The 14,657-nt window shown below is 44.3% G+C and overlaps 1 protein-coding gene across 1 annotated transcript in view; it reads right to left on the bottom strand.

Moving 5' to 3' along the window:
* The window catches only part of FAM234B (family with sequence similarity 234 member B), a 34,184-nt gene extending 28,028 nt beyond the window's left edge, over nt 1-6,156 (bottom strand). Inside the window, exon 1 of the mRNA XM_032347384.1 lies at nt 5,890-6,156. Coding sequence (XP_032203275.1) covers nt 5,890-5,926 — 37 coding nt within the window. The 5' untranslated portion in view covers nt 5,927-6,156. The remainder of the gene's footprint in view (nt 1-5,889) is intronic.
* Nucleotides 6,157-14,657: the final 8,501 nt, after the last annotated feature.

The following is a 14,657-nucleotide window of genomic DNA, read 5'->3' as shown; positions in this document are numbered from 1 at the left end:
GTGATATGTCAGTGCTTCTTAAAGTATGGTTCTCAGAACTGGATACGATCCCCAGGGTGCAGCCTGACCAGAGCAGCTTGCGCTCCCTAGTCCAGAGGGTACACTACAATTCAATTACTGTAACCTAAGACCTTGCCAGCTTTCTTGGCAGTCACATCACACAACTGATTCAACTCAAAATCCCAAGTATCTTCTACACACGCTCAAGCTGTCTTATATAATACAACTGGATCTTTAGCATCAAGTGAAAAATTCACCATTGATATTTAAATTTAATCTTGCTAGTCAGCTGTCACCTTGCAACAAACATACCAGCCTAAAATAATCAAAGTAAAATCATTACTAAAATACTGGCCAACAAAATAGTTTAAAGGAAATGCATTTCTATGATATCACACACCATCATAGGTAGAGAACTTGGCTGCATGTGCTACAGAAACTAGTGAAATCTTTACTAAATCTAATTTTTAGTAAAATCTTTACTAAAAATAATTTGCAGGGCACCTGGGTGTCTCAGTCAGCCAAGTGCCTAATTCTTGATTTCGTCTCAGGTCATGATCTCAGGGGTCTTGTGATCCAGCCCCACACTGGGCTCCGTGCTCAGCAGGCAGTCTTCTTGAAATTCTCTCCCTTTCCCTCTGCCATCCCAACTCTAAAATAAATGAATCTTTAAAAATTAAAGATTATACGCTTCCAGTAGATAATGGCAAAGGAATACATTTCTGTCAGTAACCTTCCTAAAAACTGGGGAGGGGAGGTAATAAAAATAGGAAAAAACAAAAAACAAAAAAAGAGCCACCCCCCCACAAACTACAATTTATGAAAAATTCCCAAATGCAACAAAACTTGTACCCAATCAAAGAAGCACAGTAAGAGTGGGCACATGGTCTCAGGTCTCCAACAAGGAGCACAGTTCACAGAGTTAATAACGATGACGACAGCGATGATGGTAACAGGAAAGTACTCAGTACCTACTATTCTGGGTACCAGGCTAAGTAAGCACTTACATGTTAATTCATTTAATCCTCATGACAACCATGTAACTCCACTGTATCAAAAAGAAAATGAAAACATAGAGAGGTGAGTTGCATAAGATCACAAAACTAGGAAGAAAAAGAGCCAGAATTCAAACCCAGGCAATTTGATTACAGTCCATGGTCCTAACCAATGAATTATACTACCTCTCTTGTACCACGGTTATACAGCCAAAGCACTTATCTCTTTCTCAGAAGGACGAAGTCTGGCGTCCCAAAGACATCAATGACTCCCCCTCAACACCACAGAGACAAAGGGGAGATAAGATGAAATGAGAAATGCTTTACAAAAAACAGGCTGTCGGTTTGACGGGGAAGGAAACAGCTGTGATCAATCAGTCGTGAAGAGAGGGATTTTTCTCTTATTTATTTACTTATTTTTTAACAGGCTGGGTCCCATTAGATTCAATTCTAGCTTCTCATTGCCCCTGCTCACTGGCCAGGCCCCAGCCTCTGCCTGCCTGTCAGCCAAAAGCTAGCCATAAAACAACTGACCATTAAATATGATTTATAATCAGAAAGAAGCCATCCATGAGTACACGTTCTATAAGCTACTACAAAGTTGTGCAGATATCCAAGAAAGAAGTTACAAAAGAACATAGCAAACAAAATCTGCCAAGGAACCAACGCTGGGCGAATGATGCCACAACATGGAAGAAATAAGGAACAGACGCTTCACTATGGAATCCAAGAAATGAAAGGAAACAGTCTTCTCTGAAATAAGGGCTCACAGAAAGAAACAGAATATTTCTAAGAAGAAATGACAACTCAATAGGGAAGATGAGAAGTAAACAAGCAGGGCTCAGAAAAACAATGGAAGAAAATAATAAAACAATTTTAGAAAAGATACCCTTAGAGGGATGAGCAAAGAGAGCAGACGTGCCTGCAAAGAGTCAGAAACAGAAAGGGCAGGCTGGTGAAAAACCGAGAAAACTAAAATGGAAACAATAGCTGGCAGTTCCAAGCCCCTCTTCTCTGCGCACTCTTCCAAACCCTTTTACTGTCTTATCTCCAGAAATCTGCATAACAACTCTTGGAGATAGAAATTCTATTATCTCCGTTTTCAGGATGAGGTTTCAAGTTCAAGTAACTGGCCCAGAGTTAAACAGCAAATAAGCGGCAGGGCAAGGATTCAAATCCAGACATTATGGCTTTGAAGGAAGTGCCCGGACTATCTGTGTGTCTCCCACTGAAAAGATTAAGGCTTTAAAAAAAAAAAAAAAAGACTAGAAAAGCAAGGACAGAGAGAGCAAAGGTGATGCAATATATGGGGAACTAAAGAGAACAGAAAAGGAAATGGCACCAAAAACAGTAACTTTAGAAGACATACCAAAAAAGCTCCCGTAACAGAGCAAGACCTGAGATACACGGAGTCCCAAGAAAAACTGCTACAGAATAATCAATATTGAAACACAGCACAGGAGAAATGCTGAACTTCAAGACCAAAAAAGAATCCTATGAATCATAGGAGCAGCCGGGTGGAGGAAGAATCAAGTCGTTAAGGATGGAAACAACAATCAGGCTAACCCCTCTGTGGTAACAGGTATTATTAAAAGATAGTATATTTTTGACATTACAGAGACAAACCTCAGCTTAATTACTGCAGACTGTGAGCTTTGATCAGACAACTCCCAGGTAAATAGTTTTGCTATCTATTCACCGAAAGAGAAGGGATTCTGTGCCCAAAGTTACGATCGTGCTAAGGAGCTGGACATCGAATCCAGGCTCCAGAGCACAGAGCACTTAGCACTCTTTTCTCTGCTTATTTCAGCCACCACTCACATTTTTAACCAATGCAAGGTTTTCAAAGAATAAAGGAGAGGATGCTGATTTCATAATACATGAATATAAATGAGTTTTCCACAACTCACTTTTCCTCCTAGGAAGACTAAATGCCAGTCAAATGGCATTCCCACCATGGTACAAAAGAAAACAGGGAGAAGATGCAACTGTATCATCCCCGGACACCTTCAGGAAAACATACTATAATATACACTATTCTGTGATAGGTACTATAATTTACATAGACTATACCATGCATTCTACAGCAACTAAAGATACATAATCCACCTTAGGGATTAGATTATCCAGGGGCATATAATGATTCCAAATTACACATACTAAAACAAATCATTACAGTAACATTGTGCTCTGATAGTTCCTTCAGTGTTTGACCTTCAAACTTTAAAATGGACTAAAAATATATATATACTTAAGATAAGTTGTTTGCCAGGCTGTTTTATGAATGTCATATGTCCTTCTGTTACTAATTAACCTCACTGTATGTATAGGAGCCAATATCGTTCCATCTTGAGCTTAGTGGAAGGGGATGGACTCTGAAACAGACTCCAAGAAACAGCTCTTTCTTCACAAGGCTGATGACATCTGTCCTTAGCTTATGATTGCATCAGGCCTTCCTTCAGGTGTCACATTTGTAAATGGGCATGGTGCTAATGAAGATGATAATAAGAGTAATAAGAGCTAAAGCTGAATAATTAACATGTGTCAAAGGTAAACAAATCTCTTCAGTACATCCATTTCTTCTACTGAACCAAATAACCCCATAAGGTAGATACGTAGCAGCATGTGTGGCTTATAGTGAATGTTCCATAATAACGGTACTGTTAGATGTTAAGAAACTAACACTTAAAGAGGTTAAGTAACTAATCTGGTGAAGACCAGATTGGAACCCAAGGCTGTCTCGTGTTCTTAGTCACCATTCTCGTCACATAGAAATAGTGGGGATGTCATGGTGGTGATCATTTTGCAATATATACAAATATCATTATATGGTACACCTAAAATTAATAGGATATATCAATTAGACTTCAATTTAAAAAGAGAGAGAGAGGACGTTCACTAAAGTAACATAACATGGTAGCCTACACAGGACAGCAGCCACACAGTCCCGAGGACAGGGTATCCCAAAAAGAGCTCTAGGAAAGCAACTTCTACCTAATACAAAAGCTAAAAATTGTTATTTAGGCCAGTAGGGAGAAAGGGCAAAAGGGAGGCAAGCAAAAGGATAAAAAACAAACAACAACAACAACAACAACAACAACAAAACCATAACCTGCATCACAGAGAATACATCGCCATTGTTTCTGGGCCCTAAAAAGTATCAAACATACCTGTCCAAACACAGGCCCAAGGACCAGACTGTACTTTCCCTATCCTGCCAGCTGACCAAGTTTCTGCAACTGGATACTCCAGGGAGTAATAATGACACAGGGTAGGATGTGAGAATGCAAAAGAGCTCAAGAGTTTCGAAAGCGATTTCGTGATTTTCTCCTTAGAGAAGTACAATTATCTAAGCGATTTCGTGATTTTCTCCGTAGAGAAGTACAATTATCTACGCTGGGGTGGTATGGGGAAGAAAAGGAATCTAAAAGAGAAAAGAAACAAAGCTAAGTATGTCTGCACCTCATTACCCCAAGGGAGGAAATCATCCTACACAAAGGACAAAGGATAATCCTGCAGGTAAAGGGATACATTCCCCACTTCATTTCATTGTTACATACACATTTCAAGACAGATTATTATCAATGTTTCTTCCAATGTTCTCAGGAGCCTATGCGGGGGTGGGAGAGTGGTGGGGGCGGAAACACATCTCTGAAGTCATTAAGTCTGGGGACAGAAATGCAAATTCATACCCAACCCAGTGTCATTCCCGGCACAGTGCAGCAGACTGGAAACTCCTTGAGAATAAGGTCCCTGTGATCCCCTTGAAGCACGTTGATGGATATCCACCAGACACCCAACTAGCCCTTTCTAATGATGCCAGTGAAAGCAGCTGTTTTTCCTACCAACACCTGCTTTTCCCACTATCACCTTAAATTATCAGCAAATAAATGTTTATAGCTTAAGGTTTAAAACTTGTTTAGGTAGAACCATAAAATTCTTAGAAGCCCTAACGTTTAAGATTTCTTTGGGCAGAGTAAATATACTTTAATTAAAATAGCAAGTTTGTAGCAGCACCGTCTCATTCTGGAGGTTTAAGAGGGGAAAAAAAAAAAAAAAAAAAAAAAAAAAAAAAAAAAAAAAGCTTGGAGCTGCTGCCCAAAGTACTGAATTAGCTCAAGTTGTCATCACCACAAGAGCTTCCCTAAAGAATATTCCACAATTTACGTGCAATTTGCAAGTGCCGAATCATTTCCCTCCTAAATGCTTAGCCTGGACAGCCAAAGGCTGAACAAGAGGAATCAAAAGCCCAAGATTCTAAAGACCCCGACGCTGTAGCCCAGGTTTTTCCCATACTGTCCGCGCGGCCTTGGACAAGCCAATGAGCCAAGTTAAGTCTCGTTTTCCTCTTCTGTAAACTAGAAGGGGTACGCACCTGTCCCACCTACCTCACGGCTGCGTCAGTGTCGTTAAGTGGAGGGGCTGCTCCAGAGGGTGGCCCGCTTCCTGCCGCCCCTATCCCCCCTGTCCCCCCTCGTCCCCAGGGCCAGCTCAAGATAGCAGGAGCCCGGATCCGGCCGTACGTGGTCCGCGGCTCCTCAGCAAAGGATGCTCCCCTCACCAGCCCTCCCCTTGGGATGGCGGCGACGCGCGCTCTGACAGTCACCCCCGCAGCGGCGCCCGCCCGCTCCCGGCCACGAGCCCCGCGTGCCCTCGGCGGTCCTTCCCTGGATTCTCCCAGGCTCGCCCCGCGCCCGCGACCCCCGACCGGCCGTGCGCCCCTCTCGCCCCCTTGTGGCGACAGACCCCAACCCGCCCGGGGCTGCACCGGCTCGCCTCGGGGCTCCTGCAGCTACGCCGCCAGGCCTCGGCCCGCTTCGCCCCCAGAGCCTCGCCTCCGAGTCTCCCCAGGCCCCGCGGAGGCGGCGGTGGTCGCAAGGCTGCGACTCCTTACCGGGGAGCTTGAGCGCCCTGGACAGCACAGTCGCCATGGCGGAGGCCCCGGTGCGCGTGCGCGCGCCCGCGTCCTGCCGGGAAGAGTAGTTCACAGCGGGCGGCGCGCGGGGCCGGGACCTGCGAAGGTGGGAGCGGCGCGGCCGAGAGGGGCGGGGGAGAGGCGGGAGCTGCGGCCCGCGCGCCCGCTTGCACACCGCTGCTGGCTCTGCCCCCGGCCGCTCCGAGCCGGACCCCTCTCCTGGCAAGTCCCTTCCCCGCTCGAGTCTCACTTTCTTGCTCAGCGAAACGGGGAAATGGAAACTGCCCCCGAGGCTTGCAGTGGTAACGAAGGGAGATAGCAGGTGTTACGGGAAGCGCCGGCTGTGAACCGAGCATGGGCTTTGCAGGCGGACAGACGGGATTTGAACCCTGCCTGCATCCCTCACTCGCTGGGCCATCTTGGGCAAGTCCCTTGGTGTGACTAAGCTTCAGCCTCATTTTTAAAATGGAGACACTACTTCATTCACGGGCTTACTGTGACAATTAAATAAACTGTTTACGACACCCTGCACGCAGCCGGTACCTAGTAAGTGTGTTTCTCTATGTTTCTTAGTAAAGGGCGAGGTTTCCTAGGGCTCTAACCCTCGTCTTGGGTTTCCAGTTCTTTCCAGCTATCTCCTGACACTCTACCCTGCAGCTTCTAGCTCTAGGAACAGGAATTGACCTGCTTCTTACCCACAGGCACCAAGAGATCAGCATTTTAGTGCAGGAATGCTAAAGATGTTATCTATATTAGAGTTGGGACGGGTCTTAGAGGCCATGTAGTCCACCCGCCCTGTCACGGGAAGAGAAAACCCAGGTTCAGAAGGATGATGTGACTTCTGTCATACAAAAGCTCTAAGATACCTCTTTCTTGGACCCCGCCTCATTCCCCTGAGAAATCGTCAGCAAGACTACCCTGAGGCTGTAATCCAAGAGACTCCTAACAGCCATCCCATCACCCTCTTCCCCATGAAAACAATGTCCCTGGACTCTGACAGGGCACAGAGTCTGGAGACAGGCCGCTGAGCTCAAATCTGACTCCACCATTTCCTAGCTGTCAGATCTAAGACGACTTGCTTAATTTCTCTCTGCCTCAATTTTCATCTACAGAATGGGTTGAAATAGTTCCTATTCCACAGCCTTGTCCTGGGAATTAAATGGACACATGGAAAGCACTTAGAAGGTGCCTGGCACTTAGTATGGGTTTTATAAGTGTTAGCTCTTCTTTTTATTAGTAATTTATTCATTTTGACAATTTAATAATTTAATAACAAATAATACATTTCATAATAATGGATTTGTAATTTATTCATTTATCCCTTTAACGTTCTATAATACCCAGAATTTTTACTGTTTGCCACCTCGCTGGAGGTATGATTAAAAACCATATTTTACATTTATGTAGGTCATCTCCAAGGAGCAGCACTACAAGTCACAGTAAGTCAGTAGTGGCTTGCCTGATATCAGATTAGCTAATTGGAACACATTCTTGAAATAATGAAGACTGAGGAAAACAACTTTAAAGTGAGCAGGATGTAGGATAGGTCAGTTTTAGCTGCAAAAGAACAGGAATTTATGTTTCTGGGAGAGAGCAGTGGGGCTGGAATAGCTGTGTTGCACAGAAGAGGAAGTAAAGAGGAAATCAGTTCACTCTTCATAGTGAAAGGGTATATTTTCCTTAATGTGATGGAAATAAAATAAAATTGTGCAGTTTAAAGTTCAGTTAAGGGCACCTGGATGGCTCAGTGGGTTAAAGCCTCTGCCTTGGGTTCAGGTCATGATCTCAGGGTCCTGGGATCGAGCCCCGCATCAGGTTCTCTGCTCAGCAGGGAGCCTGCTTCCTCCTCTCTCTCTGCCTGCCGCTCCGCCTACTTGTGATCTCTATCAAATAGATAAATAAAATCTTAAAAAAAAAAAAGTTTGGTTAAAATTTTCCTTCACATGGTATAGTCACCAAAAGCACCGATAGGCATACACAATTATGTGTGAATGTACACATATTGCATACGAGCCCCTCAGCTTTCCATGCCCCTAATCTTTGTGGCATTTCCACTCACCCTGTAATCACTCAGCTTTGCCCTAATGATTTTCAGGGGGAAGCGGATGCTGAGGACTCCCTCCATCCCAGCTCCCTGAGGGGTCTTCCTCTTTGTTTCCTTTGGCCTTTCTGGAAATCTCCTCCACCCTCCACACATTTTTGCATCTTAACACAGGACCTCAGACTTAAACTGTGCTTCTCTACCTGAATGTGCTTTTCTTCCAAGTAAGGAAAAAAACGCTCAAAGTGGTCACCAAGTAAATTAAGATCCTTGCCTTTTACATCGAGAAAACCTTTGAGTTCCTTTCTCAGAACCTGAGAGCCTGTGAGAGTGCCTTCACTGTCCCAACACCCACTGAGGTCTCTGTGGTAAATGCAGACACTCTGGGGTTCCTGACTTCCCAACTTGGCTTACCTCCCCGAGAGGTAAACCAAGAGAAACAAAAAAACTGGGGAGGGATGCCTGCAGGCGGCCTAAGCTGTCTAACTGTTGCACCTGCTATGAGGAGCAAAAATTCCATTTCTTAAAATCAGAACAGAAGCCAGAAGAGCCCCTTCTCTTCTTCCTCCATTGGTGGGAATATTCTTTACCAAGCTTCCAAGGTTCGAATGCTTGGTAGAGGGACCCCATATTGGCTGGCTCTTATCATCTTTGTGATATCCCGAACATTGCTCAAAATCTCTGCACATCCTACATGGATCTGTGATCCAATCTGTTCATTTAATCCTTAACATTCTATGACCACTGTTTCCACTTCTGCTGTTTCCGACACTCCGAACTAGCTTTCCCCACTTCCTCTTGGAACCAGTACCGCTGTGTCCACCAGCACCTCCCACCCCTTCCTCCTGGTACCACTGAGACTTCCAGGCCTCCTGGCTATTTCTACTTCCTTTTAAGACTGCTCCTCTTCCTCTGTCTCCCCATCCAGTCCATGCCACTTCGTATTTTAGTGCTGTTAAAATCCAAAGCTGTTCAGGGCAGGGAAGATTGCCTCTCTTCTATTTTTATGTTACTATTAATTAGAAAAAATACAAATGCTATGCTGCCTCTTCTTCAAGGTCAGAGACAGTGTTTTTATTAAACAGAGCTTTCCATTTTTACTTAGTAAGTCAACCGGGGCAGGGTTTCTGCTCTTAACGAACAACCTCACAGTTTCAGTGTTTTTAGAGACTAAGTGTTCATTTGGGCTCACCTCACAGTCAAAGTGAGAAGGGGACTAGGCAGTGATAGGGGTTCTAGTCCTCCCAGTTTTTCAGGGTTTCTTTCGGGCTTCTTTCTTCATCCTTAGGCCTTGGATTCCTCCATTGGATTATTTGCATCCCCAACCAGGCAGGAAGTTTTCTGTGCCATGGCTTATGTGACTTCTGCCCACATTTATTTAGCCAGAACTCAGACACAGAACATGTATGCCAGGAAGGTATGAGCCCAGGAAGAAAAGGGAACAGTTTAGTGAGTATCTATTCAGCTGTGCTGTAGTAGACACCCTACATCTTTATGGGGTACAGACCTGAGTTCTTGGTAGTGGGGAGAGGGTTTGGCACTGTTCTACTTAGAATCGCCCCTTTCCTCTAGATACTAAAGCTTTGTTCCTGGGCTGAGCTCCTTGTCCTGAGTTAAGACCTCAGGGTTTGGCACTGCTCTACTTAGAATCGCCCCTCTCCTCTAGAGACTAAAGCTTTGTTCCTGAGCTGAGCTCCTTGTCCTGAGTTAAGACCTCCACTGCGTGTAAGGTAAGGCTCTCCCAAGAGGCCCCTTGGTCTCTCTAGGTGCCATTCGTACAATGGTCAGCAGGGCATGGACAAGTCCAAACCCACTGGCAGGCCCATCTCTGGCTCAGAGTACTACCCTCTGCCACACTGGTACCAAAGACATAGAATCTAGAAACAATAATAAGATTTTAAAAACAAAAAGAAAAGCAAATAGCACTGAGACCGGGAAGACTGAAAAGAGCAAAAGAGGTGCTCAGCAAAGATGATTATGGGGCTAAATGTCCATGTCAAGGGTCTTATGAAATCAGCCTTGCTTTCGGATCAGGACATTCTAAAAGGGCACGCACACATGGTGTATTCACTCGTCATCACAGACAACTGGACTCTGGGACCAGGAGTTGCATGGCTTATGGTGAAGAGAAACAGGTTTATGTTCTCAGAGCGTCCCTTAATCAAACATAAGGCCCATCTGGTGTGGATTCATACAGACTCCCAGTCTATAGAACTTTCTAGAGTCTCGACTATAAAATGCCTTCTGGGCCCTGAGATTAAAACAAAGGTTCTCCTTAAGTCTTTGGCTGGAACATATGTTTAAGAATAACACTATAATTAAGGACAGATCTGCCCAGGACAGCTTGGTTCCCATTCCTCTTGGCCTTCATCCTAGCTTGTTCCAATATCTACCAAAGCACTTGTGGTTGTAATGGGTGTGCCAATAGCTACCATGTACTGAATACTGATCTCCTACAGGAGAGGACGTTGTTGAGGACCCTTGCCAACCTTGACCCAAAACCAAAACTTGGCCCTTCACTAGCTTTCAAAAAAAAAAAAAATCCAGTGAAGCAAGTATATTTTGATTTATGTAGTTTTTCTGAAGATTTAAGGGAGCTAGGGATGGAGTCACAGGGGACTCATAGCATTTCACCAAAAATATCTGTTCAGCACAGGTGTTCTCCGGACCCTTGCTACTAGCTTCATCACTGTGTCTTTCTCTGCTGGGACCCTCTTGTGTCTGCCACACTTTTAAGCTCTTTCTTCTTCTCCCTCTTCTGCCTTCTGCTGCCATTAGCCTTGACAGGAGGCTGGAATCTAATGTCCATCCTGCAGCAGGCATGGAAGTCATCTACCTCACACAGTGGGCATTCTGACACAATGTGTGCCATGTTGTCCCTTAGGTCTTATCACCCCAATCTTACCACAACGATGTATAAGCTGGATGGATAAAGCCACTGGCCCAAAGTCGCACCACTCCTAGACGCAGGAAGGAGGATTCAAATGCAGGTGTTTGTTTGTTTGTTTAAGAATTTATTTATTTATTTGACAGAGAGAAAGAAAGGTCACAAGTAGGCAGAGAGGCAGGCAGAGAGAGAGGGGAAGCAGGCTCCCCACTGAGCAGAGAGCCCGATGCGGGCCTCGATCCCAGTACCCTGAGATCATGACCTGAGCTGAAGACAGACGCTTTATCCCACTGAGCCACCCAGACGCCCTCAAATGCAGGTTTGTCTGGTTTTTAATCACAGGCAGGGACACCAAATACATAGCACGTGGACTACAGTTTGTCCTTTCTTCATCCCTGGCAAACATCCGTCACCACCATATTCTTTCCCAGTGAGCCTGCACACAGCTTCCGCATCTTTAACTCAGCTTTCCGGGGAGCAGGACCTGTCAATTCTATTTGGCCTCAAAACTAAAAACTGTTTGTAACCCCTGCCTCATTCAGAGCATAGTAACCACACCAAAAGCCCCTTTAAAGACGGTCCCTGATTCATGTATTCAGTGTTAAGTGTAACTGATGTTTGGCCAATAATTGCTCTGAGTGGTCGGGACTCCTAGCTGCTGAGCCAGACACGCTCTGGTTGGTCAGGACCTAGGCAGTATTGATATGTTAACGTTTAGACTCTACCCCTGGTTGAGTCTTTTTAGGTCTACACTTCTAGCTCACTGGATAAGTTCTAAGTGATGCTCTTAAAGTCAGTACATGAAGGTACCACAGGTTGTCTAACTGGCTTCTTTTTTCTGCCTTTCTTAGACTATTTGTCATAGACAGCTGTGTTTTGTAATGATTTGAATATGTTTCTACCATATTAAAGCTCCCATGCTAAATGTTGAGTTCCTAAAGAACAGAAGTGAGATTCTTGTGTCTTTTTAAGCCCTACACAATGCAGAGCACACTGCCCTCAGATGGCTTATTGGATAAATGTGAATTCACAAATGACTCACGTGAGAGTAGAATGAAATCAACTCAGAAAAAAGTTCTTAAAAAATGAGAGAAGAACCCCAATATTTGTAGCAGCAATGTCCATAATGGCCAAACTATGGAAAGAGCCCAGATGTCCATCAACAGATGAATGGTTAAAGAAGATGTGGTATAGGTACACACAATGGAATATTACACAGCCATCCAAAGAGTGAAATGTGTTTGTGGGAGCAGAGGAGTCAGGCAGGGAAGACAGTAGATAAATAAATAAAATATATGCTGTAGCAGATGGTGATATATGTTAGGAGAAAAACAGAATAGGGAGGAGAAAATGAAGTATGGAAGCTATAGGCAATGAGGGGGTCAGGGGGCCCAATTTTAAATGGGAGGGTTAAAGAGGGTAATATTTGAACAAAAGTTTAGGGAGGCAGGATGAGGAGCAAGTGAAAAGTCTCAGAGGCAGAAGCCTGGCCTGCTTGAGGACTAGCAAAAATGTGGCTGGAAAGGTGGTTCAAGGGTAAGTTTCATAAGAGATGAGATCAGATATGGTCAGAGCAGAAACAGGGTATGCAGAGTTTGTAGGAGGCCCAAGCAAAGACTTTTTGACATTTAGTCTGTGTTAAATAGGAAGCCTTTGAAAGTTTGGGGGCACAGAAGTATGGATTTGACTTAAATTTCAAAAGGATTCTTTTGGATCACTTTGTTGTTCGAAAACAGGCTGTAGGGGTGGTAGGGGTGGTGAATGCTTTTGGCTACTGCAATAATCCCAGTAAAAATTGATGGTGGGGGTACCTGGGGGGCTTGGTCGGTTAAGCGTCCAGCTCTTGGTTTGGGCTCAGGTCATGATCTGATGGGTCATGGGATCAAGCCTCACTAAGGGCTCTGTGCTCAGTAGGGAGTCTGCTTGAAGATTCTGCCCCCCTAACCCATATACCTCCATCAAATAAATAAATAAATCTTTAAAAAAAAAAAAAAAGCGTTTTTTCCTCACTAAGACTCAATAGCGAGAAATATGAGTGCTCGAGTAAGATCAAAATCTAGAGGAAAGGGAGATGGAAAAAAATCTTCTAAGCTGGATGAACCTGGAGTTGCTAAGCAACCAGGTAAAAAAAAAAAAAACACCTCAAAAAAAGGAACCACCTACTGAGGATCCAGATATTGAGCCTGGACAAGAGAGAGAAGAAGGAGCATGTGGGGTTCACGAACCTGAATTGGAAGCTGAAATCCAGGAAAAGGAAAAGGGTCTGGAAAAGACTGGGGGTGAGCGTGGAGATGGCCCTGATGTGAAAGGGAAGACTACACCTGATCTAGCATTTGCTGAAGTTCAAGAAGCAGGTGATGACAGTCGTAAGTTAAAAAGAAGAGAAGCTGAAGCCACACATACAGTTTGTTATATTGATAATATGGCTTAAATTCTCTCAATAAAGATTTAAAGTTTACTCTGGAAAAAAAAAAAATTGATGGTGGTTTAGACCAAAATGATGGCAGAAGAATTAAGGAGAAGTGGTAAGACTCTTAATAGATCTTGAAGGTAGAGCCTACAGGATTTACTGATGAATTAAATGTGAGCTGTGAAAGAAAGAGAAATTAAGGAGACTTTGAGGCTTTTGGCCTGAACAACTGGAAAAACCATGAAGGGGAGACAGAGATGACCAGGATGAAAGGGGAGATGAAGGTTTCGTTTGGGGTGTGCCAATTTGGACATCCAGCTGGACACACAAATGAAAATGGTGATAAGGCAGTGGAGTTGAGGGAGAAGTCCTAGGTGGAGGTGCAAATTTGGGAGTTGTTAAGCATAGAGCCCGTATTCAAAGAGGTCCGCTCCAACAGGGAGTAGAGGGGAGGGGAGAAGGGGAGGGAGGGGAGAATGAGCCCTGAGGCATTTCTACACTGGAGGTTCTTGGAGAAGGGGAAGAACCAGCAGAGGAAACCACCAGGAGTAGCCAGTGAGATCAGAAAATAATGAGGAGAATTTGGTATCCCAGAAGCCAAGAGAAAAATGTATTTGGAGGTAGGCGTGTAATCGAAAGCTTGTAATGCTGCAGAGAGACGGAGCGAGAATAGACCGGGAGTGATCTGCCCACTTTCAGAGCATTCACTGTGGTCTACTCTCTGCAGTTGTCCTGCCGGATAAGTCTCTGTAACCCAAGGAAAGAATTTGTAAGCCCTTTTGACCACAGATCTAAGCCATGTCGTTCGGTCTAGCTTTCTTTTAATAGTGAAGCTGCTATTTTTATCTTCATCTTCCCATCCCTTTGATCTATCCTCAGTTCAGTCAAAGCTGTGCAGGGAAGATGGGTATTAATTTATTGTCCCCCAAACCTTCAATGGTCATAAATATTCTTTTTTTTTTTTTTTTTTTTTTGGTATCTCTGCTTGATATGTATGAATGTCTATTCTCTTATACCATGTTTCCCAAATGATATTATTTCCTCTTCTTCTTGCTCTTAGAAAGATTCTCTCCCAGGTGACTTTCTTCTTCTTTAGCTCAGCTTTTAACACCTATCATAGTAGTTGTAGATACCTTGACAAGGACCCAGATCCTAAGCCAGCCATGTAGTGATTCCTCCTTCTAATGGAGAGCAGATGCAATCAACAGATCATTCTTAATTATTGTTCTTACACAAGGTACTGCAAGGTTCATAAACCTCTTCCCAGAAGCCAGGCTGTACATCAGACACAAAGGAGGAGAAGGTGGATTTTTTTTTTTAAAGATTTCATTCATTTATTGGACAGAGACAGATCACAAGTAGGCAGGAAGGCAGGCAGAGAGAGAGGGGGAAGCAGGCTCCCCGCTGAG

The sequence above is a fragment of the Mustela erminea genome, chromosome 6 (genome assembly GCF_009829155.1).
Source record: "Mustela erminea isolate mMusErm1 chromosome 6, mMusErm1.Pri, whole genome shotgun sequence".
Lineage (NCBI taxonomy): Eukaryota > Metazoa > Chordata > Mammalia > Carnivora > Mustelidae > Mustela > Mustela erminea.
This window is presented reverse-complemented; position numbering and strand designations above follow the sequence as displayed.